A 27,912-nucleotide genomic window follows, 5' to 3' on the forward strand; every position below is an offset into this window, starting at 1 on the left:
TAAGCAGCAGAAGTTAATTCTATATATATATATAGAATTATCACATGGTTGACATTCATTATTAAATATTACCCACTTGATAGATTCGTTGCCACCCATTCATTGGTTATACATGTATGCTTAGTATGATTGATGCCTGTTATATACATTTTGTTATGTTTTACAATGTTCGTATAGCACGTACCACACAGTATCTAATGTCATACTACGGTCCTTATTTGCTCAACAATACACACCTATATTTATAGAGAAAACTATCTCATCATGTTACTTGTTTTTTCCTTTAAACTTTTTACAAAAAATAAGTTGAAGAATCTGCTAAAAGCCAGGAGATAATTTCTATTACTTTTTTTATAAAAAAAAAAAAAACAGGCTGAAAAACAAGGGCTACATGACTACATTACAAGCCCATTATACAAAAAGATGGGTGGCACCAAAATAAGAGGTCCAGGAGAAATGTATTTCTGAATTATTATTATTATAAATTGTCTTATGATAACAATATATAGGTAGAAGTATGACGAAATTTTGTTACCTGGATTGTATTTTATTTTTTTATTTATTCAAAAAATATGTCAGTTAGTTTTTATACATCAAATCAAAGAGTAAATTAGTCATTTTAATAAAAATTCAATATTTGTATTGCTAAACGATGACATATTACTGTTTGGTTGCTTGAATTAGTCTCTCTATGTCAAAAGTTCCATCCATTTCACTTTTTATTAAAGATTCCATCTATTTATTCTGTTAAAACTTTCATTTATTTTATTTGAATTACCTCCATGTTAGCATAAGATACAAATAATACACCAAGTGTCACTATCTTATTGTTCTATCAACCACGTCGGCACTTAACAGTAAAATGGATAGGATTTTTAACAAAATAATCAGTTTGTTCTCTATCTAATGTACAATAATTAAATTGCTCATTTTTTAATAAATAGAGCAAAATGCAATCTTGCTCCTAGTTCAAGAGCCTCTATTGATAATTTATCTATATAATATTTAAAGTGATATGTTAGTTTTAATTTAAATTATTTATATTTTTACTAGTATTAATTTGATTCTAGTTTGTACGTTTAAAAAAACTTTGACAGTTGAATTGTAGGGGGAAAACTCAAAAGGAATGAAGATTGTAAGATAAACTGCAACTTGCCAACTTGTTTGACAGATAATATGCTTTCCATACACTAGAATGTTAGTGTTAGCTGTGCCTCGACATTACAATCTCTTCATAGTTTACTTAATCATTAGAGTAGGATCTCACTGTCAAAGAAAGCTGCTGAGTGAAAACTTTGGAAATGGAGGCTTAATTAATATACACCGTCAACCTGCATTTGTTGAACCGTCAGCGTAACCAATTCTCTCAACACTGGGCATTGGGCAAAGGCCATCTTATTTCCTTATGCGATTTCATCGTCGTCGTTGCTTGTTTACCGCCTCCGGTTCGCTCTCCTGCTCTGTTTTCACTTCTCCGGAGTTTTGTCCTTTTCAGAACCAAAGCCAAAAATCTTCTAGATTCATTCCTCCAAAATGTTGTTGAATCTGTCCATTTTCTTTTCCAACCGTAGTAAAGAATGAAAATCAAGTGAAAAGTTTAGGGGTTTTCATAAATTAAAAGATAGTATGGTATATCGGGGAGCCGCTAAGATCGGCTTCAACAAAGGATTACATACAATCTGGGCATACAAAAACAACAATACAATCATTAATATCAAAATTACAACTATTACTAATATTGCTGTCCATTTTTGCTAACGCCTTAATACTTCTTGGAATATAGGACAAATCCGAATGGAAGCTTCTCAATACAGTCTTGCGGTCAAGCAGCAGATTTTTCACAGTAAAAATTCTTCATGAAATAAACAACAGAAGGAGCATCAAGTTCAACAAAAAGCCGGGAAATATTAAGCTATTTTTCAAGGGATAAACCACCTTTAAAACCCTAAGTTTTTTGTCGTGTGACCAATAGGAACCAACAATCCAACTCCATTATCAGAGTGAATTCAAGAAACTTTTTGGGGCTTATAATGATTTATAATTTCATTATTTTTAAAAAGATTAAAATGATTTTTCCCATTTTTTAAGGTCAAATTTACTATATATTAATTTATAAATTTATTATTAATGAGGGATTAAAAGTGAATTTTCCATTAGGGAGTCAAATCCTTTAATTGTTCCCTTAAAATTATCCCTATCAATTATGATATCCAATAATGATTTTGATATCAGCTTCAAGAGAAACCGCTGGAGGGATAACATGCTCTAAGTCAAAGGGATTATCAAAGACAATAGAGTTAGGGGCAAGCGAACATTTCCAAGGAAGAAAGCAAAGATGGTGAAAACCAAGTATACGATAATCAGTAAAACTGAGCTTGGGAATGAGATTAATCTTGAGCCATTCGTTGAAGGGAAGATAAACATTAGGAATTGATAATATTCTCCACAGATCCTTTATTTTAAGTTTTGTCTGTTGCAAATACAATGTATACTAATACAACTATACACAACAATATAATTACATATATAAATATAAATTCAAGTAATTACAAAATAAAATTCTACCAATATAAAATATAATTTGCTACAGATTAAGTCTTAGCTCGATTGTTATGGGTATTGTTGTCAATGCAAGAAGACTAAGTTTAAGAGCAATGAAACGTATTATTCTCTCATTTATAAGTTGGGAGGAACTATTTCTAACTTCAGACATTGTGTAAAAAAAATCTAAATTACAATAAAAAATTAATTGAAATATATCCGAATTTAGTTGAAATTTGCAACAAACCAATTTTGATTTTTAAGCATCAAATCTGATAAAGTGAAAATTCTACCTTCGTAACTTATCAGTTTTACAAATAATTAAAAATAATCTTTGAATTTTAATTAACTTAATTTTTAAAAATTAAAAAAACATGAGTATTCTTTTATTTAATTTGTTCGGTGGACAATTTTTTTTTTAAAAGGAAAATCGTAACTCCCTTATTTATTAGGGGAGTGGCAGTTAAGTAAATAAACTTATTAACGGTCAAAAAGTAGACGAAAACCGTCAAGGAAAAGGCAACTGCACGGGGACAAAACCTTTTCTCTCTCCTCTCTTTGTCCGAAAACAGGGTGAAAAAGTTTCTCTCTCTTCGTATTTAAAGAAAAATAAAATAAAATAAAATAAAAAAGCTGGTTTCTTACCCTTAGTTCTTCTGAGCTGTACCAAAGCTTCTCTCTGTAGTTATCAACACTCGACCTGCAATTTTCTCTCTTGATTCTATATATTTAATCTTTTTTTTTATTTTCCTATCACTTATGTAACGATTTCTTGGCGTTGGATCGAATTTAATTGATTAAAAAAAGGCCTCTCGACGAAAGTTTCAAACAAACTTTTCCTTTTCTTTTTCTTTTTCTCGGTCAACTTTTCTAAGGTTCCAAACACGTCCGTATTTTATCTATTTGCTCTGTTTCGTGGTACAGACCTTTTCCTTTGGTTAGTTGAATTTTTGTATGTTGTAATTTTTTCTTTTCCAATCTGTTTGATTAGCAGGAAAAATGTTGGCTTCGTAAGGAAGAATAAGGAGTTTTGATTGTTTAATTTTGCTTGGCAGGGTAAGAATGTTAATTTAAGAAAGTTTTGTTTTCGGTCGACTCTTTTTTTCTTTTTGATTTCTAGTTCATTCATTGCTTTTGTTTTTAAATGTAGAAAGAGTGTGATGGCGGGTCGAGTGAAGGAAGACGAGAAAAATGAGCGAATTATTCGGGGTCTTCTCAAACAACCTGAGAATCGTAGATGTATTAATTGCAACAGTTTGGTATGTTTTTCTCTTCTTTTTATTGATTTTTATTTTTTATGTTTTGACTCCATGATTGTAGTCAGAGGAGCTTGCTTTGAACGGTGGATTTTTGTGTTGTTATATGCGAATTGTTCATCAAGTATCTGGTTTTGGGATTACTTTTTGATACACTTGCTTTTATAGCTTTGAATTGATTACAAGTTTGCAACAATGATGTCGATGAGTATATATATCTTACTACATGGAAAAATAAACCATGAATTTTGTGGAAAGAAAAAAAGATGGAATAACAAAAGCAGTTTCTGCTTAGAGTAGTACTTATGAGTTGTGATTAGTGAAAGCCTGCTTAAAGTTTCTACAATTTTTAGAATTTTCACTCTTAAAACTTTTGGGAAGTTTTGGTTGTTCCATAAACTATTTGTTTGAATATCCTCCTAAAATGTTGCTTCTGGAAATTTCTCAGTTGAAATATATTTTTTGCAACACCTTTCTTGTGCTAAATTGAGTGTAATGTCCTTTAATGTGTAAATTATGGAGTGCATATACTTTCTCTGTTTGTCACTACTAACTTGTTGGCTGAGCAGGGGCCTCAATATGTCTGCACAAATTTCTGGACATTTATTTGCACCACCTGTAGTGGAATACAGTAAGTGTTCACATTTTCTCACATTAAGTTCTCTTCAGATATTGGCTGCTCATTTGTTTATATCTGAGATTTTATTGCCTTTGAAACCATAGTCATTAGGTTTACTAAAAGTGGCTCCTGGTTTTAATTGTTTGTAGCCGGGAGTTCACACACAGAGTTAAATCAGTATCGATGGCTAAATTTACTTCTCAAGAAGTTAGTGCTCTTCAGGAAGGGGGAAATCAGGTAGGCATAAGCGTTCTCTTGCTATCCCTTCCCTTGATAAAGTAAAAAAGAAAAGATTTATTTCATGTATGATGTTCTAGTTTCACTCTTTTCTTGTTCCTTTTGCACACTTGCAGCGTGCGAAAGAAATTTATTTTAAGGAGTGGGATCCACAGCGTAATTCACTTCCCAAGAGCAGGTTATCTCTCAAATATCTAATCTTTTGATGTCCTGTGCCTTCATTAGTTACAATGTTTCTGAGTCAAAATTTTGTAACCAGCAATGTTGAGAGGCTTCGGGACTTCATTAAGCATGTCTATGTGGATGGAAGGTATAGTGGTGGGAGAAGCAATGACAAGCCTCCACAAGGAAAGACGGTAAAATGCCCTTCCATATTCTTATTTTCCATTGAATGTGAATCAATTATAAAGTTGTGAGATAGGATATGACAGATTATGAAATTATACAGTATGTTCCTGTTTCCTGGGGAGGGAACTTTTAGATAATCTGATATTATTGAATCTGCAACAGAAGTGTTGTATTATGATTTTCTGAATTTGTGCATTATGCAGGGTGACAAGGAAGACTTTTTTGAGAATAGGAGGACAGATGGATATCAGGGAGGGTCCAGAAGTCCACAATATGAAGATACACACGAACGCCGGTACAGTGAAAGGTCCAGTCCGGGGGGAACAAGTGATGACAGAAATTCCAGATATGGTTATGATGAAAGGCAAAGTCCTGGATACAATCCAGAGAATCGAAAATATGCTGAATATGTAAGAAGTCCTGCTCGTCCTGAGATTGTGAATGACTGGCGTCGAGAAGACAGATTTAGTAATGGGAGGAAATTTGAAGATCGTAAAATATCTAATGGAGATCCAAAGTTGGAAGGGAGGTCACCTGAGCGACAAAAAGATTTAGAGTCATCCAGTCCCCCAGTAGTACGTCCCATAAGAGAAATTTTGGGTGAGAATGTAATACCCCTTCGTATAAATGACCCTCCGAACACAAATGGCGGAAGAACCGGTGATGGCCCTCGGGCACAGGTAGTTTTTGCTATGTGCTATGTAACTAAGTTTAACATTATGGTTGGGGTTTTGTTTTGGTTTAAATCTTTTCTTTGTTTTTTCTGCTGTTTAGATCCTGCAAAAAGATGGCTTTTCATCTTCTCTCTCAGAAGTAATTTGTTTATGTCTTAGCATGATGCCCTTAGAATACATTGCAAAAGCCTATAGTTTTGGCTGGATTTCTTTTACCACAATTAACCACTTCGCACGGTCTTTTTCCCCTTCACTTTTTCTTCTTTCTTTCTATAGTTGTTGGAGTATTTGTCCAACTTTTAGTGGACTTGACTTTTTCCTGTTGGAATTCTATCTATACTATCTAATTTTCATTAGTTGAAACCTTTCATTATAACCAATAGGTAGCCTATGTTGAAAGTGACTATTCTAGACTTAGTGATTGATAATGACAAACTTCTGTGTTATGGTCAATTTGGTTATGATACCGTGGCAGTTTGCTCGTGTGAATTAATGTACTATTTAAGTGGAATATAGGTATAACTTGGGTGTCAATTGTTACCAACATAAATGAACTTCGTTGCTGTTAAAGAATCATCCATCTAGGGCTTTGCATGACCATTTATTAAAATTATTTCCTTTCCTCTTTATTGCATGAGAAAAGATGTTTTCTGTCTTTCTTTTTATTTTCAACTTTTATGCGGGTAAAGAAATAGGAACTGCACTTGCTGTAGTTTTCTTTTTTTTTTTTTTTCTTTAGCAGAGAACTGCATCTTCTAGCAGCTTGGGGTCTACCAGCGGGAACCCAGCAGAAGTCAAGTTGGAAACGACTGGGAGCTTAATCGACTTTGATGCTGATCCTGAACCTCCAGTAGCTTCTGCAGTTCCTCAGACTCAACAGACAACCATGACTCAGTCCATTGTGCAGCCAGCTAGTTCTACCAATGAAAATAATTGGGCCTCTTTTGATTTTGCCCCTCAGACAAATGTTTCTCAAGCTCCTCCAAGTGTGAACACCCTGGAATCTGTTCTTTCTCAGTTGTCAGTTCCAACATCTGTACCTGGTCACCTATCAGGACCATCTAGCGGTGTTGGTGATCAGGTAGCTGCTCCTGTGGGCAATGTGAATGTAGCACCTCTTGGTGGTAATTCCAATGTGGCCTTCACAGGGCAGATCAACGCATTACCCTTTGGTACTACTGCTCCTGCAACTGCACTAGTTAGCAAATTCTCAACTGTGCCTCCTACAGGTGCTTTTACAGCTACCCCTGGATTAACACCAACAATGCCTGTCAGCAGTGGTTCCCAGGATGATGTTAATAATGCTGGACAATGGCCTAATATGCAGCAGCAGCAGACTTCTTTTTTCTCTGCAGCTGACAGTCTATCTACTACACATCAGTTTATGCCACTTGGTGCTGGAGCTACAGCCAATCAGGTGGGAAGTATTTTCTATTTATTTATTTAGTTATAGATTAATAATTTATAATTGACAATTTGTTCACCAAATTCAATAATTCCATGTTGTGCCTTTCTGGCAGCCATGGAATTTAGCTGTTTCCCAGCATACGCAGGGACCTTTGAGTGCACCTGCTGTTGCGCAAACACCTCAAGCTGCCTCAAAAGTTGTCCCGGATGTCACTTCCACTGTTGTATCACAGCCTCCTTCGGAAGCAAAAGCAAGTGGAAGACAAGAATTACCCGCGGTAATTTCTCTATTAAAGACCAAGGACACTGTAGTTTTGATGTGGGGATTACTTATAGTGTTAGGTTCTTGATCTTCGCAGGATCTATTTACTGCAACCTATCCTTCCTACCCTGCAGCTGCACAAGGATGGCAAACTGGCCCACCACGTGGGATGGGGTTCACAATGCAATATAATACTGCAGTGGTACTGTTATATCTCGAGAGCAATTAGGTTCATGAGTTTGTTCTTTTGTACTTAACTGCATGTCTAGTTACTTGATTAATCGCTTATAGTTCTGCATGTATTTTGTTGCAGCCAATGACTGCTTTTCCACAGTCATCAAGGTCAGTAAACCCATTTGATCTTGGTGGCGAAGGACCTCCTGTTCAAACTCAAACAGTATGTGACTCACTTCTTTTAAACCATCTCATTGTAGTGGCACTGACTGAATTGGTCCTATTGGGTTTTAGAAATCTGTAATATAACTTCATGATAAGAGTTTATAATGCTGGCATGCTGTTTGTTTGAGATATAATTTTAAATTTCTAAATTTTGATTGAGAGAGAGAGAGAGAAAATGAAAAGGGGGGTTATTGTTTCTATGAGTTTGCATATTTATTGTTTTTTCGCTATCTTTTTTGGTGCAGTTCCCTTCAATGGTATCCTTACAGGGTGCTCTACCAATTATGCCACGTCCTGGTCTAGTGCACACTTCTAACCTCAGTCCTCCATCGTCAGCATGGATGCCACCTCAGTCTTTACCCTATGCATCACGGCCCCCTTACCCAGGAGCCCAATTACCTAGCAACTTGCCACCTTCCAGGTAAACCATTTCTCAGTTATTGGATCTTTGGTTACTGGCAATGTCTTCAAGTTATATTCACTGCTTTGTATCTGCAGCCATCAAAATGGGGGCATTGGCAATGAGGCATCTTTTGGTTTTGTAAATACCGATCAACAGATGGGTGGTAGATTCTCAGCAGCACCTACCCCACAGCCTTTCCGTTCTGTTGGTGGGGGCAACCCGTTCGGCTGAATATAAAGAGCAATGCCATCCTGGACCCCAAGTCTGGCTAAGCCCAGCATCTTCTTGTTGCTATATACTACCTATTAAACTGGTGGGTGTAAAGTTTTGGGCTTTATTTCGAATGATCCAAAAGTCCCCTTTAACAGATTTAGTTTTTGATGCTCACACACAGAAAGAAAAAGAAACTTAGCTAGTAAGCGATCCGATTGTTTTTGAAGGGTCTTTTTCTTTTGGGTGTAGATACGATGCCGTTTTGCAGTTTTCGTCGAGTGATCTGTATCTTGCGTGCCTACAAATTGCAACATTTTTCTCCTTTCCTTTGTTTTTTTCCCTTCCCCTCATTAGTGTTTGTATGATGTTGCAGTATCTGAATGAGCCTGGTTAACCATTGTCAAATTTTGTACCTTTTGCAATGTAATATATTAGTTACTATTGAGATTATTTTGAGAAATTTGTCTTTTCAAGGAGGGAAAAAAAATTACTTTGTGATATTACTGTGGTCAATCCGAATTCATTTTAAATTACCGTAAATCAAATATAAAATTATTAAATTACTATATATACGCTTTTAAAATATATAATATCTTTTTTAGTTAAAAAGTGATAAAAGTTCAAAATTGTACACCACAAAATTTGATACATCGATTTTGATTTGGTGAAATTATATACATAAAATTTTAATTTTGATTCAATTATATATTTTAAATAAATAAACATATCAATTTATTTTTACATTGAAAAATATAATTATTTATATATGTAACATATAAACCTAAAATAATATTACATCAATAATAACATTACAAATTAGATAAAATATTATATACAAAATCACATGATCAAATTTTATGTGTACTTTGGAAATCTCTCTTAAAAAACATTAACGATGTGCCACATCACCAATCATTTTATTATATGTCACCAATGACATGGTGCATTTTGATTGATCAATTTTTTGTAGCAACGTTAGTTTCTAGGAACAAAATGGGTAATAATGTAAAGTTTAGATATTAAAATGGGGATTAAAAAATTTAAGAACCAAAATAAAAGAAAGGATATAGTTCAAAATTAAATGATAAATAAAGTCAAATATTTTTAAATTTTAATTTTTATTGAATTGATGTTACACCAACTTAATTACAAATTTTATATAATTTTAATTGTATATAAAATTGAATGGAAACAGAAAGACGAATATCTTTTCTCAAATTTTGAATTAAAAGAAAATAAATTCAAAGGAAATATGCTTTTTGACTTTTCCAACATTATCAAAAATGTAATTTCCCGAAGCATATAAAGCTTTTTTGTTTCTTTTTTTTCGAAAGATAATATCTTTCATCAGTTGCGTATTTACAAATAACAATTGTCAACAGATTTTCACTTTAATATTGAATAGTCTAACCCCCCACTTTTTGGACCAAATTGAACATCAAATATTTCTTGGGCAAAATAAATTGACATTAATTTAGATCCCAGGCTCTTCCTCCACTTAAACCATGCTTACTGTTATATGCTTCAATTCCTTCCTATCTTCAATTTTATAGTGTAATGTCCCATTTAAACACCACCTTCCAAAAGCTTTTTCAGGCACTTTCACTTGTTTGTCTCCACTTCAATATAACAGGAGCTACCAGCATCCACACTGCAACCACATTCATCTTACTCTTTTAATCATCACTAAAGCATCCAAAACTCGAGCCAACATCTACGTTACTCGACACATATTTGGATAAAAGTACAAGGCATGGTATTTAAAATATGCAAAGGAACTTTAAAAAAAGTTGAATATACTCGTATATGACACGTACTCAAATCCAGACAAGTCTAGTTCTAGTTAAGCACTTACAGTAAACACAGACGGCTAGCCATTCGTTCACTATCCTCACCCAAGTACTGGTCCAACCAACATCAATTGTCCATCTGCAAAAGTACAATAGAGCACACATCATTTTTCAATAGATGCTTTAGTATGTTACCTGGAATATATGTATATATATGTGCCCATTTATTCATCTATTTGCAGCTCTAGTGAACATTTATTCAAAATTCAATATAAATCAAACTACAAATGCACGAGGAGACGTACCTTTTAATAGTATGATGAGTATTCCAGCCGATCAATAGCATTGCGAAGTACATAGCTCCAGTGGCAAAAACGAAATGGAAGAAACCGTAACCATATGGTACTGCATCTTCAGCACGGGCTTCCTTTTTACTGAACTGCAGCTGTTGTCAGATAACATTCTCATGGAAAAAAAGACAACAAATAAACATTTATGAATCCAGCAGAACAAACCTGAAAACATTGAGAATCAATACCGGTAGAAAACGTAGCAATAACCATAGCCAGTAAGGCAACGACAAAGCTCTGAAAGAATTAAGAGAGTTATTATCATGCTCCTGATAAACTTTACAAGATAGTATTGTTAGTCTTATATGTAGCATAACTGGTTAAGCTGCAAAAGTTAGATGAGCAGTCATCAGTATTTCAGTCAAAAACCCTCGATAGATTTTGAAAGAGAGAAATATTACTATGATGGTGAGCCAATCTGTCTTGTTTGAAGCCTCTGCCTTTCGGTTGCAACTTTCCCCTGCTGGTTCACTGCAATCACAGAATTGTAATAAAGTTGAAATTTGATCAAATACATATGGAAAGATGGCGGTCGTCTCAACCTTGAAAGGACTTTAAAGAGCAGTGTATTCGATTGTTGAAGTTATGAACTTATCTACTTCGACTTAGCAATAGATAAAATACTGTTGATCTCATTATTGTTAATCTGTTATATTTTCAGTTTTCTTAAGATGCTGACTGGATACGAAGGGATGGTCGGTTTTAGCAGTTGCAGTTTGTAACCGTGAAATGTTAATGAATGCACTCTAAAACATATTAATTTAAATCTGAAAAGCTTAAATTCGTACCTTCGAATGGCACACCAACAGATAAATACCACATAAAGCCCCATGAGCCCTGGAGTTAAGAAGCCAGAATTGATCTGTTTCAGGGAAAAAAGATAATAAAAAAAATCATGAATTCAATTAAAAAACGTGTTATAGAATTTAAGAAATGAACGTGACACGAGTGACTGGAACATACTTTTGGGTGGAGGGAAACACTGGTCATTAGTTGCAGAAGTACCAGCGTCCATGTGATGAAGAAAATGTTAAGGAGGCAGGACGGTTCTGGTGCATACCAAATGTACATCATGATAATCCCAAATATGCATATAATATATGCAGCAGTAGCAAGTAACATCACATGGATGTGGCTGCAGAAACGAAGTAAAATTTTTAGCAGCATTAAAACCAAAATACATACCAAAGAGTAAATAATGAAATGTCTTTGATCGCCAAAGACAAAGAGGGATACACGACCTAATTGTTTTGACTGTTATGAAAGTGGTTTCAACTCTCTAAAAGCATTGAAGAAATGTGAGACGATTTTACCAAATTTCCAAGAGTTTATCAAACGGATGAGGCTTACCATCTTTCTGCAGTTTTCTCAGATTGACAACAATCATTCAGCCATGTAATGAAACTGATTACGCTTACGAGCTGAACTAGGAGAAAGACCCTGAAAACGATAAACAGAAAATAAGATCAAACAAAGTGTAACATAGGAAACATCTTCAACTTCCTCAACAGACTATTCTATTAAGATTGTACATGGTTTATATAGAGGAATTTATAACAGGAATCTATAATACCCCGTACCCGGCACCAAAATGCGCAATCTCCCCTGTCAATAACAGCAACACAAGGAAAAAGGAGGAAAAGAACACAACATATCAAATCATTGATGTTGATTAGAGCAAAATGAAAGATGGAGCTAAAGTCCTAGGATTGGTTATTGAAAGAGGGTTGAAGAAAAGAACACGAACCATATATTTGTACGATGAAAGTAGGAACCAAAAAGGAGGTAACTGTCAAGGCAATCCAGAGGCCAATCTTTGCAGACCACCATCCGGAATGCCATGAATCTCTGCAATTGTACATCCTTGAGTTGCCAGCAGTTGAAAGAAACATTACAAAATAGAAAGCCTATAATTCAATTAAGGAATAATCCAATAGGCCCTTCTCTTCAGCATTTTAGTATTTGACATTCTACATCTAACTGTTGAGCTCTAAATGCCACTATTATCAACAAAGGAATAGTATGTGTGTGTATCTATCTATCATTATGACATGAGGATACAAAACATCCCAAGCTCACACGTAGGACTCCTTCGGCGCCCAAACAGCCACGGCCACCTTGGCAATTCTTCAGCTCTGCAAACCACATTCCCACATACATGCTGATTAACATTATCGACATTACTATCATAGAGCTCTAAACTTAAAAACAGAAAGTGATGGAATGCATTTATTGTAAATACAAAAAGCATTTATTGTATTTATAATCCATTTATCATTTTAACAAACAACGTAGATGCAATGCAAAGAAGCAACTTACTTTCCATTTCAGGGAAGGCATTGTGGCCATAATCTCGAACAGCCCAGGCCAGCAAATTCGAAACCAGGAAGATCAATGCATAGGCATATCTAGCCATCCAAGGATTGGAACCATTCCTGAACTGGCTAAACCAGGAATCGTCCTTGAAAATCCAATGCCTCTCGTTGCAGTTACTTCCTAAACCACTCTCCATTTTCACTTTCAAACCCACAAACACTTTCCACTCTTCATCACATTACAGATTCATGTTTCCAAGAAAGTAGAAAAGCAGATGATTCCAGTTCACTGGAAAATCTTGTTACCTACAGTGAAACACCCCCAAAAAAAAAACAATAAATAACAGTACCATTAATATAACCATTGTTTTTACTTGGTGGATCCATGATTACCAGCACCTAAAAGTCAAAAAAGTGAAGATTTCGAAATTTGTGCTTACGAAAACTGGATTTGGGCTTTTGATGATTTGGGTTTATATTTTATAATAAAGCCTAAAATAGATGCAAACAGGATTAAATTAAATAATAATAAAAAATATTAAACTAATTAATTTAAGTAACTAACTGATCACGAAGAAAAGCCATTTCTCATCTGAAACAACAAATAAGAGCTCAATTTTTGCGTGCAATGCACGGCAAGTTTCTAACCTTTTTTTTTCTTCAATCAGAATTTGATTAAACTTAAAGTTTTAAATCAACCCATTGGATCAAATTATTTTTGGCAGTGATTTGAGTTCATGTAACATTGAGGACAAGCATCACAAGAACAGTAAAGAATCACTTTTTTTCTTTTTAATTTGCTGAAAATGAACAAAAACAATGTTTTTTTAATTTCTTTTTTGCATGAAAAAGCGTGCAAGGATTAACAGATGAGTAAAGGAATCTTTGAATTTCTTTCTTCCATTGCAAGCAGCCCTTTTTCAAACAAAACTGCAGTAAGAAACAGAAAGAAAAAAACAGTGTTTTGACCCTTTGAGACTATTCTAAACTTCCTAATCAAGTGATTTGATTTGAACAGTTTAAAACAGGGATATAATGATATCAACATGTACTCTTATATTTAACAACACTCAATTTATGTTTTTGTGTATTGATCGTTTTGTTTTGTTTTCCAGTTCAAGTACAAAAACAACTACTATGATTCTCTGCCAAGGCTGTTCAAAGTTTAACGTATTAAGCGAAAATAAATGAAAAGAAACACTAATCTCTTTGTTTTTTTTTTTTTATTATTGTTATGAAATGAAGGAAAATTCAATTTTCTTTCAGAATCTGAAACATTGTCCCATTTGCATGTGTTTTGAAATCGTTTTATTTTTCATCAAACACCAACCTAGCATTAAAACATAAGAATCATAAACTACAGAGCAATGCAATCTTTGAAGAAATGAATGTATACCTCAAAAACGATTTAGCACAAAGCTTTAAGATCCAAAACGGAATCGTTGCAGCAAAAACAAAGCAGACCTCTCTTCCTCTCTCTGTTTCCCGGAAACAAAAAAAACAGAGGAAGAAGAAGCAAAGAGAACGCAAACACAGAGATATTTCGTGATGTCTTTTTTTTTTTTTTCCCTTTTTTTGGTTCTTTTAAAATGGTGTGTTCTTCAGGGAACTATAAAGATAGAGAGAGAGAGGGGGAGGATTGCTTTACCAGTTTTTGCTTCCTTTTTCCTTTTTATTTTTCCTTTTTCCCGCCGTAAGCTTTATGTAAACGAAATTAAAATTTAGTATATATTTCAAAATATACTAAATTATGCTACGCCGAAAAAAATTAGGGACAATATATTTATAAAAATAATATGAAAATTAAATTAAATTTGGTTAAAATTTAAAATAATAAAATTACTATTTTGAAACGTGTAATTTCTGTTCAAACTCCTAGTTATTTTTTTAATTATTTAGAATTTAAATTGATTTTATAAATTTTAATAAAATATAAAAATACTCTTATAATTATAGGTAGATATGTAAATTTAATTTTTAAAAAAGGAATATGTAAATTCATTAATTAGTACATTATGATGCCACCTCACCACCTCAACTTATTCCATACCTTTATTTCACATATTACTTTTTTTTACATTTTAAAATTTAATATTTTAACTTATTAAAAGTTCTGAGAACTATGAAAATGTCTATTCATTTTGTTTAATTAACTATTCCGCATTCACATGTTTTATTACATCATAAATATGGTTAGAGAGCATTTTATATTAAATAAACTAGCTTGTAAAGTCACTCATTTTATTTACCAATAAAAATATAATTTATATTATGTTAACTAAATCATCAAATCTTCATTTATATTATATATTTTTTAATTTTAGTGTATAATATAATAAGGACAAAGGCCGTGTTTCTTTCGGCCTGAGATCTAATGCTTAAGAAGCACTCATGAGCAGAGACAGTGGGGGCAGACGGCAAAAGAAAATTGATTAATGTTTTCACTCCAAAGGCACAAAAGATTTTGCATGCACGTTTAAGATAAAATGATGCTGTAGGGGATTATCGTGCAAAAAATGCCATCTCATTTCTCTTTGTTTGGTTGTCGAGAAAAAGAAGCAAAACTTGGGTGAGAAAAAAACTGTTAACCTTCTTTGTTCTTTAAGAACAGGGCATTTTGTTGGTTCAAGCAAATCTTTGTTTTTATTTTCGTGTTTTTCTCTGTTTGCTTAATTGTACACCAAATGGAAGAAAACTATATAAATTTGGCACACCCTTAACCTAGACTTTTGTGCCCATTTTTATTGCTTTGGTGAGAAAAAGGGTAATTCAAAGGGATTAGTTTATTTGGAGTACAGAAATTAGGTGGATTTTATCGGTTATAAACCTCGACTAAATTTTATATTTTATTTTATTTATTTTATTCAATTAAAACGATTTATTAATTTTAGAGAAGCACTGAATAAGAATGACCAATTTTCAATAAATATATATATAATATTTATCAGCTTTTAGAGAAGCATGTCTTGTAACTTTTATGATAATTTTTCGGACACCCACCGCAAGTAATGATTGAACCTATTGTCAATGAATATGTTTTTTTTTGAATTAATTGAATGTGTTTCTAGATTTTATTATAACGCGAATGTTTTGAGACACGATTTAAAATTAAAAAAATCTGTTTAATGATTTCAATGTGCCAAATCTACATAGTATCTATAATTATCTTAAAGAGAAAATATTAATGAACGTATAAAGATAATTTTCTCGTGATTAATAATAATAATTTTCTCATCACTTTTCTTTGAAAGGAAATAAAACAAGCTAAAGAAAAGAGAAGGTATCAATAAATATTTTCATTGTACTGTTTCTCTATGTAACAATTCATAATTAAGTTTACGTGAACATAATAATCAAAGATAAGAGAATTAATAAGATTTATGAAGGTAACTACTTCTTCACGAACTTGTTTAAATGGCAATTATTAGATTTTTTCACAAATTTGCACGTTGGGTTATGTATAAATATCTTAATTTTTCAAAAAAAAAGAGAAAGTAACTTTTTTCATTTAGGACAATTATAGGGTTTATCACTTAAATTAATTGATTATCTATAGAGTAATTTTTTGTCTACCTGTTAGTGAAGTAAAAACCAAAACAAACAGATTTAAAATGATGTAAGTGTCTTTTAATTATTTAATTATTGATTTATTATACTTTAAAATAAATGACATCGATTAAAACTCGCTTGTAAGATTTTTTTATTCTAAAATATATAACTGAAATTAATAAAATACAACTACCTCTTTAAGAAAGTATTAAAATATGTTAAAATATGTTCTAAATTTTATACTCTTCGTACATTTTAAATTTAGTCCCTCTCAATTAATAATCTCAGATAATGAACCTCAATTTTATAAAAAATTAACGATATTAACAATAAAATTTACATTTTATATTTAAGAGAAAAAAGTAAATATACAAAAAAAAAAGTAGAAGCACATGAAGTAGATTTGAACCTATTAAGATGTGTTTTTGAACCTATATATTATAAAACTAACAAAAATAAGTTAGGTACTATCATACGTATACTGAGACCCTTATATTAATTACATGATGCTACTTATTGAATAGCATTCAATTTATAAACTCAACTAAATTTAAAGTCCAACCCACCTTTTTAGTGCATGTAGATATATGTATCGTACAAATCTTTTATGAATTAGGGATTTGTACAAATTAATGGAATCCCTTCTTCCTGCAATAAAATACACGATTTGGGGGGTGTTAGTTTCGAAGGCTATTAATGATATTTTCAAGCACCGAATTTATATATTAAATAAATATAATTTAGATTTTTAATAAAAGAAAAAGAGAGAGCAATAGTCCAATATGCAACAATAAAGAAAATTAAAAAAGATTAAATAGTTTTCGTCGACCCTTCATGATACGGCAATATGAAAGATTCTTAGAATAGGGTTCTTTTTTTATTTCAGTTTCAAAGAGTATCTTCCTTATTAAATTTGCACTCACATGAAGTTCATTTTTGGACCATACAAAATTGGACCGTCCCTATAATACCTAACAGAATGTAAAAGAACATTCTTTTTCCTTTTTTTTTTTTTCTAACATTCTTCCTTTTCTTTTCTTTCATTTCTTTTTTCTAAAAATAAAAAAAAATAATTATGGATTTAGACGAAGCTGGCTCATATGCGAAAAGTGCAACGAGACAAAACAATTAATGTTGTCCATAACTCTCACTTTGTCAACTCTTATGTTTTGTACGTAAGTATTAATGAATGTCGTAGAAAATGCTTGGCTATTTTCTTTTTATCGGATCAGCTGCTTTTAAGTATTCGCGGCTTGTCCTGTTCTTTTATGTTTTGATTTAGATTTCATTTGTTGTAGAGTTTTTTTTTTACATAAGTTAGGGTAAAGTTATACTTAATATAAATTTTTTAAATTGATGAAAAATTTTAATGTTAGTCTACATTAATTTTTAAATTTGATCATTTTTTCAATTTAATTATTGAATTATTGTTTGTTAATCGGGCATTATCGATTATTTGAATCAATTGGATCGAAAACTGGTTGAGGTATCAGTTTGGGTTTGATCAATTGACCTGTAAATCGATCAACCAATCGGTTGGACTAATTTGAATCAATCCTCTCTAATTTTAATTTTTTTTCAATAATTTATTCAATTGAATTGGACAGCATCAGTCAAACAAAAAATTGATGATCCAGTCTGATCGGTTTTTAACCACCAATTTAATTCTGAAACCTTGCCTTGAACTTGAACTTAATTAAGTATAACGGTATGACACTCTTAAATTGTGTTATGTCATCACCACCTAAAATTAAATATGTATATATATTTACTAAAATAAAAATAAAAATAAAAAATTTCAAATAATAATATGATACAATCTCAAAATAGCCCGTAAAAGAATTAAAATTCAACAACCAAATTAAATAATAATAATTTTAATAATAGCATGGACAAAAAGAAATTAAAAGAGCAATATGAAAATTAATTAAGATTCTGACAAAAACAAAGCCAAATTTTATGTGGTGATGATGGTCGAGAATCGAGATGGAGATAAAAGAGAATAAAAGATATGGTTTAAAATTTTGAAATATTTCAATTCACAAAAGCATCGAATAATTTCATAAATTTTGGCATTTATATGTTTTCTTTTTTTTCCATACAAATAGTATTTTTATTTTAAATTTCATTGTTTAAATATAAATTTCGATTTGTCAATTAATAAAATCTCTTAAACCCGAAAAATATGAGAAATAAAGTAAAACAAATTAATAGAAAGGAAGAAAAAGGGTTTAAATGTTACTAAAATAACGTCAATCAAGGAGGCTCATAACACTTTTTTTTCTTTTCTTTTTCATGAAATCTGTAATTATTGCTCATAATTAGTGTGTTTTCATATATATATAGAGAGAGAGAGAGAGAATCAAATGATAGTTGTACAAAGAAAGCAGGGATCGAAGAGCATGGAATTCCCGAGACTGAAATCATGAATTTAATCCAGCGGTGTTGGATCTCAACAAAATTTCCAGCTTGGGATAGAGGAAATAATTATAAATATTGATATTCAAATTTTATATTTGTTAAATATTAATTTTTTTAAGAAGTTAATTGTTAATTTACTTTTTGGGCCTCTGATAATAAATTTTACGATGAACGGTCGAAATAAAATTATAAATTATTTTAAAACTAAAGCCAATTTTATATTAAAGAATGAGCTAAAATGCAATTTCTCTTTTTTTTTTTTAATTAAAAGATCAAAACCCATGCATGTTCTTCATTAAAATTGGGCTGAATAGTTGAGCTCAACTCCTAAATAAGTTTTTGGGCCCAAATCATATACCTTAATGAACATTTTGTATGTCCAAGTTGATATCTTAGGCTTTTATGATCTATACCCATTAATATTAAGTCCTCAATTTGATGCTACGAATTAATAAATAAAATACAATTTTTTCTATTGCCCATGACCCTCAAATTAGAATTAAGCTGGTTATTACAATTTACAATAATGCAAGTTGATCCAAACCCCAATCAACATCAATTTCTTTTTAAGTAATAAATATCAATGGACTAATATTTACTAGTGGAGTTTTTAGATCTTATAAATGCGAGGTCAAGCGGTTAACAAGTATCTTGTAAGAGAATTGTTTAAAAAAATACATAATAATTTTTTCAGACTGCTTGTGGAATAAAAAATACATTATTAATGTATCAAATATTAATATGATGATACTTTTACTTTTTAATTATTATATAAAATTTATAAAAACAATAATCCACAATTAAGACTTAATCCCGTAGTTTCAACTAAAGTTCCGTTAACTTGTTTATACAAATATGAAATTTACATACTATTTTCATATGCCTAGTGGATAGTTGTGCTTGTTTGAGTAATAAAAGATAAAAATTATACTCAAATTAATTGATTAATATATATTTCGAAAGGAATATATGTACAAGGGAGGATTTAGGGCTGGGCTGACTCTCCTAATTTATACTCTTTATAATTTATAAAATTTTAAATTAGTAAATGTAGTATTATACTTTAACTGTCTCAGAAATTATAAAATTTTGATTTAATCTTTTAAAATTTATAAAGATATAAACCGTTAAAATAAAAAAATATATATTTTTATTATAATAAAAATATTAAGGAAATTCGTATGATTTCACTTTACTCCTCCAAAATTCACTTAAAATACGAATTAGCGCATTATATATAGGGTTGTATTCCATTATCGACAATTTATGGCGGAGAAGACACTGCGTAGTTATTACCACCTAACGCTCAGTGATGGAAATTATTGACTATGGTTTCATTCATCAATGGCTACCTAACACCCAAAGCTAAATGCCCTCACCATTAACATGAATGTGCTATAATAATTCATATACCACGTAAATGTACATATGGCAATCAATTTATATGATTAAGGTTGCATTAAAAAGGCAGCAACCCAACCCAATCAATAATCACAACAATTTAATACTAAAAAACCATTGGGTGCGAAATCCCCACATGAAAGAGGTTGAGGTCACAATTATCAACTAATATTCTAGATTCTCATAGGGATATAAACCCTCTCTAACTATCTGCATTTCTTAAGTGGCATCTAGTTATGTATTGGTTTGTTTCTAACAAAACTTATCATTGGGGGGGTGGGTTATCTTTTTCATAAGCAAATAACATTGACTTCTATAATCTCTTGTCACTAATATATGTGAGCTAATAACAGCCTGTCCTCCCCCCAATTAAATGATAATTAGTGTCCCATTTTTTTGAGAATCAATATTTTGGAGGCATTCAAGTTTTACATTAGCTTTCTGTTGTGCCCCATGTGACCATCAACTTTAATAGGACCCAATTATTACTATTATTGGTTGGATAGACTTGCATCCTTATCATTCAATGCCAATTACCTCTGTTGCCTTACCTTTTAAATTTCTGCAATTCAAGCTTAAAAATTGGCTACCTCAAGAAATTTTTAATGCCAATTACATTCATATATTAAATGTTCAAGCATTTAATTTTCATTTCACGTTGTGTTTTAATTGTTATTTTGTCTTTGTGTCAATATATGGAAGATTAAGCTGGTTTTATTATTTTGGTGTAGTCATGTTATGATGTACTTAATCATGCTATTATCCAACAGCCGGCTCTTCTTTGTTGAAATATTCCATTCCCCCTTTTTTAATTGTATTCCAGTAGCAGGTACAAAATTTCCCCTTTATTTTAATATTTGCTCTAAGGCCGGGAAAAGAAAAATCATAATTGCAAGTAAACTGATCACATAATTCCTTAAAAAGAACTGCGTAATCATACGCAAGTATTTTATTGCAAATTGAAGAGGAATTTGAACTGCTAATGTGGTATTAGCTTTAGGTGATGTTGCCGTTGGGGGATGCTAGGAGGTTGAGATTAATTTTATATTTTTATGAATTAAAGGGATTAAATTAGAATTTTAGTATTTTTAAGTTTAAATTATAATTTTATTATATATTAATTTAAAATTTTATGAATTTTTGGATGGACTAGAGCATAAATTTTCTTTTTTAACTGATAAATATTTAGTTCCTTTAAGATTTATGATTACAAATAAATTAATGGTAAAAATATATGTTGTTACTTTAAAATTTTATTATTTAATTTTGATTTTTTTAACATTTTTTATGTCCGTTTTACAGTTCATGTTCGGGGTTTGGGCTACCCTTTCTAACAATGTCATCTCCAAGGTTCAAACTTAAGTCCTCCCTTGGTATCAGTGACGGAGCCAGAATTAAATTTAATTTTATTATTTTAATAGTTTATATCTTTATAATTTTTAAAAAGTTAAATCAAATTTTTATTATTTTTGGGGTTAAAAGTATAATTTTATAATTACTAATTTAAAATTTGATAAATTACAATTAGACTAAATTAAAAATTTACCAAGGAACTATTTCCCCGTCAGTCTCCACGCTCCGCAATTGCTTGGTATTATGATTTAAATCATTCCATGTATGTATCCTCTCACTTTTTATTTCAGTTTGGGTTAACTGCTTGTAATTTAGTCTAATATAATATACAGATTCGAGATCAAACAGCAGTAGTGAAAGGTTGAAAAAGTGGGCATCTTTCTTTATTAAATGGGGTTTGTTTTAGCGGTTGAAATTTGAAAACCAAAAAGCCAAAATTCCGAGTTAGAGCAGTGTTTGTGTTGGTTTTAATTAGACTAATACAGGGCCAACACCACCCTCTCTTTATCTTAAAAGGATGACAAAAGAAAATAAACAGTTATGGTGATTCATACATATCACATGCTCCCAAGTCCTGTCAGTGCCAGACAGCAGTTTAGCAATGTTGTTTTTTTCTTCCAAAGAAAAAGACTTGATAAGGAAACAAAACGCTTTCTTTTTGCTGCCCAAACATGCAGAAAGAGACTTTGGCAATGTAACTGGTGTTTGTGCTAATGGTGGGCTTGACAAGATGGCAATGATGGCCATGGTTGAAGCAAACTGGTTGGAAAAAATGCGTTTGACAATGATTTTGATTGATATATCATTGAACTACATGGTGTTCGCATTCCATGGGGACTCAGCTCAACCATACAACAATGGAGTCTAAGGAAGATAAGGCAATACATAGTGGGGATGGTTGAAAAAGTTGTTTCTAGTAAAATCCAGAGAACACGGCATGTAGGGAGTGTTGAACAATTTCAAATTTTTCCATGTTCCGATGGGTTGTTAAAAAGAGAGTGTGAGCGTGAAGAAATCTGGTTTTGAAACTCCAAATTTCAAATCAAACCCACCATTAGGGGGGTGCACATGGGACTAAATCCCAACAAATATTAATCAAATCATAAAAAAGTTGATCACGGATTGAATCCCACCACCCAAATTAAAGTAGAGTAGGTGGGGGCAACTTCAATGGCTTGGCCCCATTTCAGTCCTACTAAAGATCTTAGTTACCACCTGCCGCCTCCCATGAAATTTCCTAATATTTTTACCAGGATTGCTGTATCTACTTATGATAATGCTAAAATGCTGGAAATTATAAAGTGTTTCCAAGAAACAGGAAAGGGTTTCTTCAACATTCAGATTCTAATCTTAAACTCAGAATCCACTAACAAACATGTTAAGTAAGATGCCATCGAGGGGAAATGATAAACCAAAACAATCAAATACAATGGAGAATGAATGGTGAACATAAAGGAATGACTGAATTCTGGAAAATAATCAAATACAAGTAAAGTGTTCATCAAATTATACCCAAAAAGAAAAAACAAAAGTATGATAGTAAAACAGAAAAAGAAAAGAGAAGAGAATAATAACAATAAAAAGCCACAAACTAGCAGCAGTAGCAGCGGCGCCGGCGGCTGCCATTGTAAGCCTGGAAAATTATGGTTCTGAAATTTTCATCTCTATACATACAACATTCTCTGCAACCTAATCTCTTTGTCCATGCCATTTTTATTTCACAACTCCAAATACCCATAACAATTTTCTACTAAATATAGAATTCTCCTCTTTCAATCTCTCTTTCTCTCTTCTTTCCACCATCTTCAATAACATTCGTTGAAGTGGTCAATCCTATAGTAGACTTTTTTTTTTGGCTAGAATTTCTTCAATGAGCGATGAGAATTGCTCCCCAAGGAGAAAGAAGAGTTGTTTTTTTTTTTGGAGATAATGAAGTGCAAAGAAGAAGAAAAAGAAGCCGTGATGATAGCCAAATACAATTTTGTGAACAATTTTTTTTTTTGCCTTTTGTGGTTTGAGAAGAAGGTTATGAGAGGAGGAAATTTCTCAAAAGAATCAATAGAAAGGTGGCGGAGGAGGTGAAGCGTATGACACTCCAATTACTGGTGGCAATGGTCCCTCATACACAGGAGCTGGAGGGGGTGACAGTGATGGTGGTGGAGGTGAATGGTAAATAACTGGAGGTGGTGGTGGAGGTGAGGAATATGTTACAACGGGTGGCGGTGGTGAAGGTGATGGGGGTGGCTTGTAATGAATTGGGGGAGGGGGCGATGGGGATGGTGGTGGTGGCGAGTACTCTACGCATGGTGGTGGTGGCGGTGGAGGAGGTTCTATACATGGTGGAGGTGAAGGTGGTGGTGGAGAGTGAACCGGAGGAGGTGGGGAATAAACAGGGGGTGGTGGCGGCGGCGGTGATAAATATGGATAAATTGGAGGAGGGGAGTGTGGAGGCGGTGGTGGAGAATGTGGTGGGGGTGGGGGTGAATGATGTGGCGGTGGAGGTGACTGATGTGGTGGTGGAGGGGAGTTATAGTAGTAAGGAACTGGTGGCGGCGGGGAGAACAATGGAGGGGGTGGAGGTGGTGAATTTGGTGGTGGAGGTGGGGACCTCACACAATATATTGGCGCAGGTGGTGGGGGTGAAGGGGGCGGTGGTGACGGATAAGTAGGTGGCGGGGGTGAAGGTGGTGGAGGTGATGGATATGTAGGGGGTGGGGGTGAAGGAGGTGGTGGTGAGGGCGGTGGAGGTGATGGTGGTGGAGGAGGTGGAGGTGGAGAGTAAACAGGCGGTGGTGGTGGCGGAGGCGAAGGAGGAGGAGGCGAGGGCGGTGGTGGGGGAGGTGAAAAAACTGGTGGGGGAGGGGGAGGTGGAGAGAAAACGGGTGGTGGAGGTGAAGGAGGGGGAGGGGGAGGGAGAGGGGGAGAGGATATAGGGGGTGGAGGTGGTGGTAGTGATGGTGGTGGCAAAGCAACAGGGGGAGAAGGCACCGGAATTGGCGGAGACGGCGGAGGAGGGGAAGGTAAAGAAGGAACAAAAGGAGCACATTTAAATGAATTGCAGTCCACTGGCCTAGACAAGAAAGACTTACATTGCGCCGCGCTTCTTTGCAAAGGTCTCGCAGGCAAGCAATTTCTTCTATCATCAAATGCACGTAAGTTCAAGCAAACCGGCGGCTCTCCAGTGAAGAAATTGTACGAGAATGTGAAGTTCTGCAACTTGGGTAACTGACAAATACTGGCCGGAATTTTCCCAGACAGCATATTATGAGCCACATTCAGCTGCTCAAGGCTCACCAGTTCCCCAATTTGGTCCGGCAAAGGACCCATCAACTCATTAAAGCTAACATCAAAAACAGTCAAGTTCTTAAGATTACCCACTTCTTCAGGCAAACAAGATCTCAACCCATTGTTCATCATAATGATTTCTTCAAGACCCGTCATGTTACCAAGACTCGACGGCACACATCCATGGAACATGTTGTTAGCCAACACAATAACAGAAACTGGAGAGTTACCGAAGTTGTCCGGAAGGTTAAACCTGAAGCGATTGTGGTTGATGAAAATGGCATCCAAGTCCTTGTCGAACAGTTCTTTTGGTACGGTCCCTTCAAACTCATTGAACCTCAGATCCAAGAACTTAAGTGAAGGCAGCTTGAGAACCACTTCAGGGAACTTACCAGCAAACCTGTTGTTGCTAAGATCCAACTCGAACAGTCTCTTGAGTTTGATAAACTTGTGTGGAACAGTACCACAAAAACGATTAGAGTTGATGTGGAACAATGCAAGATCAGTAAGTAAACCAAGCTCTTCCGGCAAGTACCCAGCAATATCACCATGGTTTAGATCAATGCCAGCAACAGTCTTGATTCTCTTGTTATCAGGTGCAGGAGCACAGTAAACCCCAGTGTAATCACAAACACTAGATCCAACCCAGTTACCAGTGAGATTGAAAGGGTCGGATAGTATAGCTTGTTTCCAAGCCTGTAAAGCTATGTAAGCATTTCTCTGCCTTGGGTTTTCAAACACAAGAGATGGGTCGACAGTGACCTTTTCACCTCTATCGCCGAACTCATCTCGGTAATAGAGAAGCTGGCGTTGCTTGATATATGAAACTTCCTTGTCCGTAAGACCTCCATGGCTGGTAATGGAATGCTGCTCCGACGAACAGAAGAGGACGAACAAAAAGAGAAGTGAGAGATGAAAAGAATGGAAGTTGATGATATTACTCTTCTTCTTCATCTCACATGAGACATCTGATTCAAGAAATGCCACTTTTTTGTGTGTGTGTTTTGTTTGGTTTTGGCTCTAGAATTCTCACCCTCTAAAAGCTTCACAAAGCTTTGAGTGAGTAATGTGGGTTCACTTTGAGATCCAAGGGAAGAGGTAGGGATTTTGGGGGGTTTGAGGAGAGAGACAAGGGGATGAAAGGGTGTTTTTCTAGTAGGGATTTTAGGGCAGCATGTGCTTGTGTGAGAGAAATGAAAAAAACAATAATAAAAAGAAGGAGAAGAAAAAAAGAAATAATAATTCACCAAAAAGACAGCTAAATCACAGCTCAAAGCCCACCAGATTCTGTCATTATCAGCCCCCTACTTTTCTTTCTTATTAACTCGTTTGCAAGGCTGACTTTATTCTTAATTAAAGCCCATACTCCATTTCAAGCTCTAATAAGCTTAAATTAAAAGAATAAACTCGTACAATTAGTTTAAGGCAAATGTTAACAAAAACGCAAAAGCGTGTCGGTGAAGGAGCCAAAGTTCCGGCGAAAGGTTGACCAGAGAGACATGGGGTGGGTTGGGTTGGGTTGGGTTGGGTTGTTGATATCACGAGATTAAAGTGAAAATATCACGAGTGATTGGGAACATAAATTTTGGTGGTGGGAAATCAATGGTTTCAATCCAAGTTTTTAAGCTTGGTGGTGGAGTCGTTTTGCTTCTTTTGTGTTGTCAACTCATGCACTAAATTAACTACCACTAACGCTCCATCAAATTACCTTTGTTTACATTTATTTCTATTTCATTTTTTTAAAATTATCTCTTCCTATTTTTCATAAAATAATTAAGACCAAAATATTTTTTCAATCTCTTCCAATTTCGAAAACAAATAAACTGGCCGCTCTCAAAATAATCAAAGCAATTTAATTACTCTCGATTTCTAAAGTGAGCAATTAGGGATGAAGTCAGAAAATTTTTGAGGGGGCCAAAATAAGTTGTATATTTTTATGATACTAAAAATGTAAATTTACTATTTTAATAGTCAATATATTTATAATTTTTAAACGATTAAATCAATTTTTTTATCATTTTTGGAGGGGTTAAAGTACACTTTACCATTTTAGGGGGTCGGGGTCCCTGCCAACTTCCCATGGATTCATCACTGTGAGCAACTGTTATTATACCAATTATAATCATGTACAAATGACGAAAAACATTAACACCGTAATTAATTATCCTTAATTGTTTACTTTCGAGATTGGCAGGGATTAAATTGATCTATTTTAAAAATATATAAATTTACTCAATTTCAAATTAAAAAGAATTGGAAGAGACTTTTTACCAATAATAATATATACCATATTTAAGTGTTAACCAAATTTATGTCACCAATCAATCGAATACTAACTCAAGTGAAAAGAAAAGTAAAAAATTCATCCTTTTACAAAATAACAAATATAAAAAAATTTATCTTTTCACGTAAAATCAATAAAAATAAACTTAAACCTAAAATACCATAATTTTCAAAACTCAACTTCACCGTATGAGACAAAACTTCAATTGTTTTTTTACATACAAAAAGAGTAGACTTTTTAAATTATGCAAGTGTAGAAGAAAACATTTTAAATGATGCAAATTTTAATATATTACCGTTTGGTGACTTTTTCACTTTTCATGAGCAATAAATTTAGACTTTATGTTGGTGCTGTTTCTCCAGCCCGCCAGTATTCGGTGGCCAATTTTAAAGTTAACAATGTCAATGCTTTAACACTTTTTAACTTGGAATAGGGGGAAGATGATGGGAAGTATACTAAATAAGATTTTGTTGGTGATTAAAATAATTTCAGTTCCTCTTTCTTTTCTTATTGAAAATTGCTAGAAGTTAAAGTATGGATAGAAAAGTTTATGCAGCAAATGCTAACAATAATTTAACGCTAAAAATCCAATAGCAAATGCTAAATCATTGTAGGACAGAATGATTTTTCTTTATTGGGCAATGCTAATATGACTTTATTGTTTGCTTTTTATTTTTGTAATAATGCAAAAGAAATGGTAGGAGAAGGGTATTAAAGACAATGAACAATGAGATGCATTAAGAGTAATAAGACATTCGTTAACATTCATACTAGAATTGATTACAAGAGACATAAAGCACCTCCT

The 27,912-nt window shown here is 33.3% G+C and overlaps 3 protein-coding genes across 11 annotated transcripts; 1 reads left to right on the forward strand and 2 right to left on the reverse strand.

The window, feature by feature from the left end:
* Positions 1-3,166: 3,166 nt before the first annotated feature.
* On the forward strand, positions 3,167-8,819 carry LOC105768692 (probable ADP-ribosylation factor GTPase-activating protein AGD14). 7 transcript variants are annotated; one of them, XR_008196077.1, is made up of 14 exons: positions 3,169-3,597; positions 3,692-3,800; positions 4,367-4,428; positions 4,566-4,653; positions 4,770-4,831; positions 4,913-5,009; positions 5,205-5,681; positions 6,415-7,092; positions 7,196-7,360; positions 7,442-7,546; positions 7,658-7,741; positions 7,989-8,164; positions 8,242-8,459; positions 8,609-8,819. XR_008196077.1 is itself a non-coding variant. In XM_052631101.1 (14 exons), the coding sequence occupies exons 3-14, from the start codon at positions 3,702-3,704 to the stop codon at positions 8,375-8,377; spliced, it is 2,229 nt and encodes a 742-aa protein (XP_052487061.1). In that variant the 5' UTR covers positions 3,169-3,427; positions 3,536-3,597; positions 3,692-3,701; the 3' UTR covers positions 8,378-8,819. The 7 variants fall into 7 exon arrangements, 5 of the variants coding, with proteins under 5 accessions (XP_052487061.1, XP_052487060.1, XP_052487059.1 ...); XM_052631101.1 differs by having other exon boundaries at positions 3,169-3,427; positions 3,536-3,597; positions 8,242-8,819; XM_052631100.1 differs by having other exon boundaries at positions 3,169-3,416; positions 3,533-3,597; positions 8,242-8,819.
* An 829-nt stretch (positions 8,820-9,648) lies between these two features.
* On the reverse strand, positions 9,649-14,470 carry LOC105770528 (uncharacterized). 3 transcript variants are annotated; one of them, XM_052630163.1, is made up of 13 exons: positions 14,211-14,467; positions 12,819-13,120; positions 12,561-12,634; positions 12,247-12,406; positions 12,080-12,104; positions 11,850-11,939; positions 11,463-11,634; positions 11,288-11,361; positions 10,901-10,970; positions 10,665-10,736; positions 10,455-10,594; positions 10,215-10,288; positions 9,649-10,010 (listed from the first exon to the last, which is right to left on the reverse strand). In XM_052630163.1, the coding sequence occupies exons 2-13, from the start codon at positions 13,009-13,011 to the stop codon at positions 9,952-9,954; spliced, it is 1,203 nt and encodes a 400-aa protein (XP_052486123.1). In that variant the 5' UTR covers positions 13,012-13,120; positions 14,211-14,467; the 3' UTR covers positions 9,649-9,951. The 3 variants fall into 3 exon arrangements, with proteins under 3 accessions (XP_052486123.1, XP_012447222.1, XP_052486124.1); XM_012591768.2 differs by having other exon boundaries at positions 10,455-10,588; positions 14,211-14,464; XM_052630164.1 differs by lacking the exons at positions 9,649-10,010; positions 10,215-10,288 and having other exon boundaries at positions 10,455-10,583; positions 14,211-14,470.
* An 8,512-nt stretch (positions 14,471-22,982) lies between these two features.
* Positions 22,983-26,033, reverse strand: LOC105768747 (leucine-rich repeat extensin-like protein 4). The gene has a single exon (XM_012588891.2). It carries the CDS (start codon positions 25,775-25,777, stop codon positions 23,594-23,596), a length of 2,184 nt encoding a protein of 727 aa, XP_012444345.1. The 5' UTR covers positions 25,778-26,033; the 3' UTR covers positions 22,983-23,593.
* Positions 26,034-27,912: the final 1,879 nt, after the last annotated feature.

The sequence above is a fragment of the Gossypium raimondii genome, chromosome 5, assembly GCF_025698545.1.
Source record: "Gossypium raimondii isolate GPD5lz chromosome 5, ASM2569854v1, whole genome shotgun sequence".
Classification (NCBI taxonomy): Eukaryota; Viridiplantae; Streptophyta; class Magnoliopsida; order Malvales; family Malvaceae; genus Gossypium; species Gossypium raimondii.

Excerpts from the sequence above, each read along its gene's own strand:
- LOC105768747 (XM_012588891.2), bottom strand. The coding sequence starts at position 25,777 with ATGAAGAAGAAGAGTAATATCATCAACTTCCATTCTTTTCATCTCTCA.
- LOC105768692 (XM_012588796.2), top strand. The coding sequence starts at position 3,702 with ATGGCGGGTCGAGTGAAGGAAGACGAGAAAAATGAGCGAATTATTCGG. Across the intron at positions 5,682-6,414 it reads GTGATGGCCCTCGGGCACAG|CAGAGAACTGCATCTTCTAG; the intron begins GTAGTTTTTGCT and ends TTTTTTCTTTAG. Across the intron at positions 7,547-7,657 it reads TGCAATATAATACTGCAGTG|CCAATGACTGCTTTTCCACA; the intron begins GTACTGTTATAT and ends ATTTTGTTGCAG.
- LOC105770528 (XM_052630163.1), bottom strand. The coding sequence starts at position 13,011 with ATGGAGAGTGGTTTAGGAAGTAACTGCAACGAGAGGCATTGGATTTTC. Across the intron at positions 11,362-11,462 it reads GTGTTTCCCTCCACCCAAAA|ATCAATTCTGGCTTCTTAAC; the intron begins GTATGTTCCAGT and ends TCCCTGAAACAG. Across the intron at positions 10,595-10,664 it reads TTGATTCTCAATGTTTTCAG|CTGCAGTTCAGTAAAAAGGA; the intron begins GTTTGTTCTGCT and ends ATCTGACAACAG.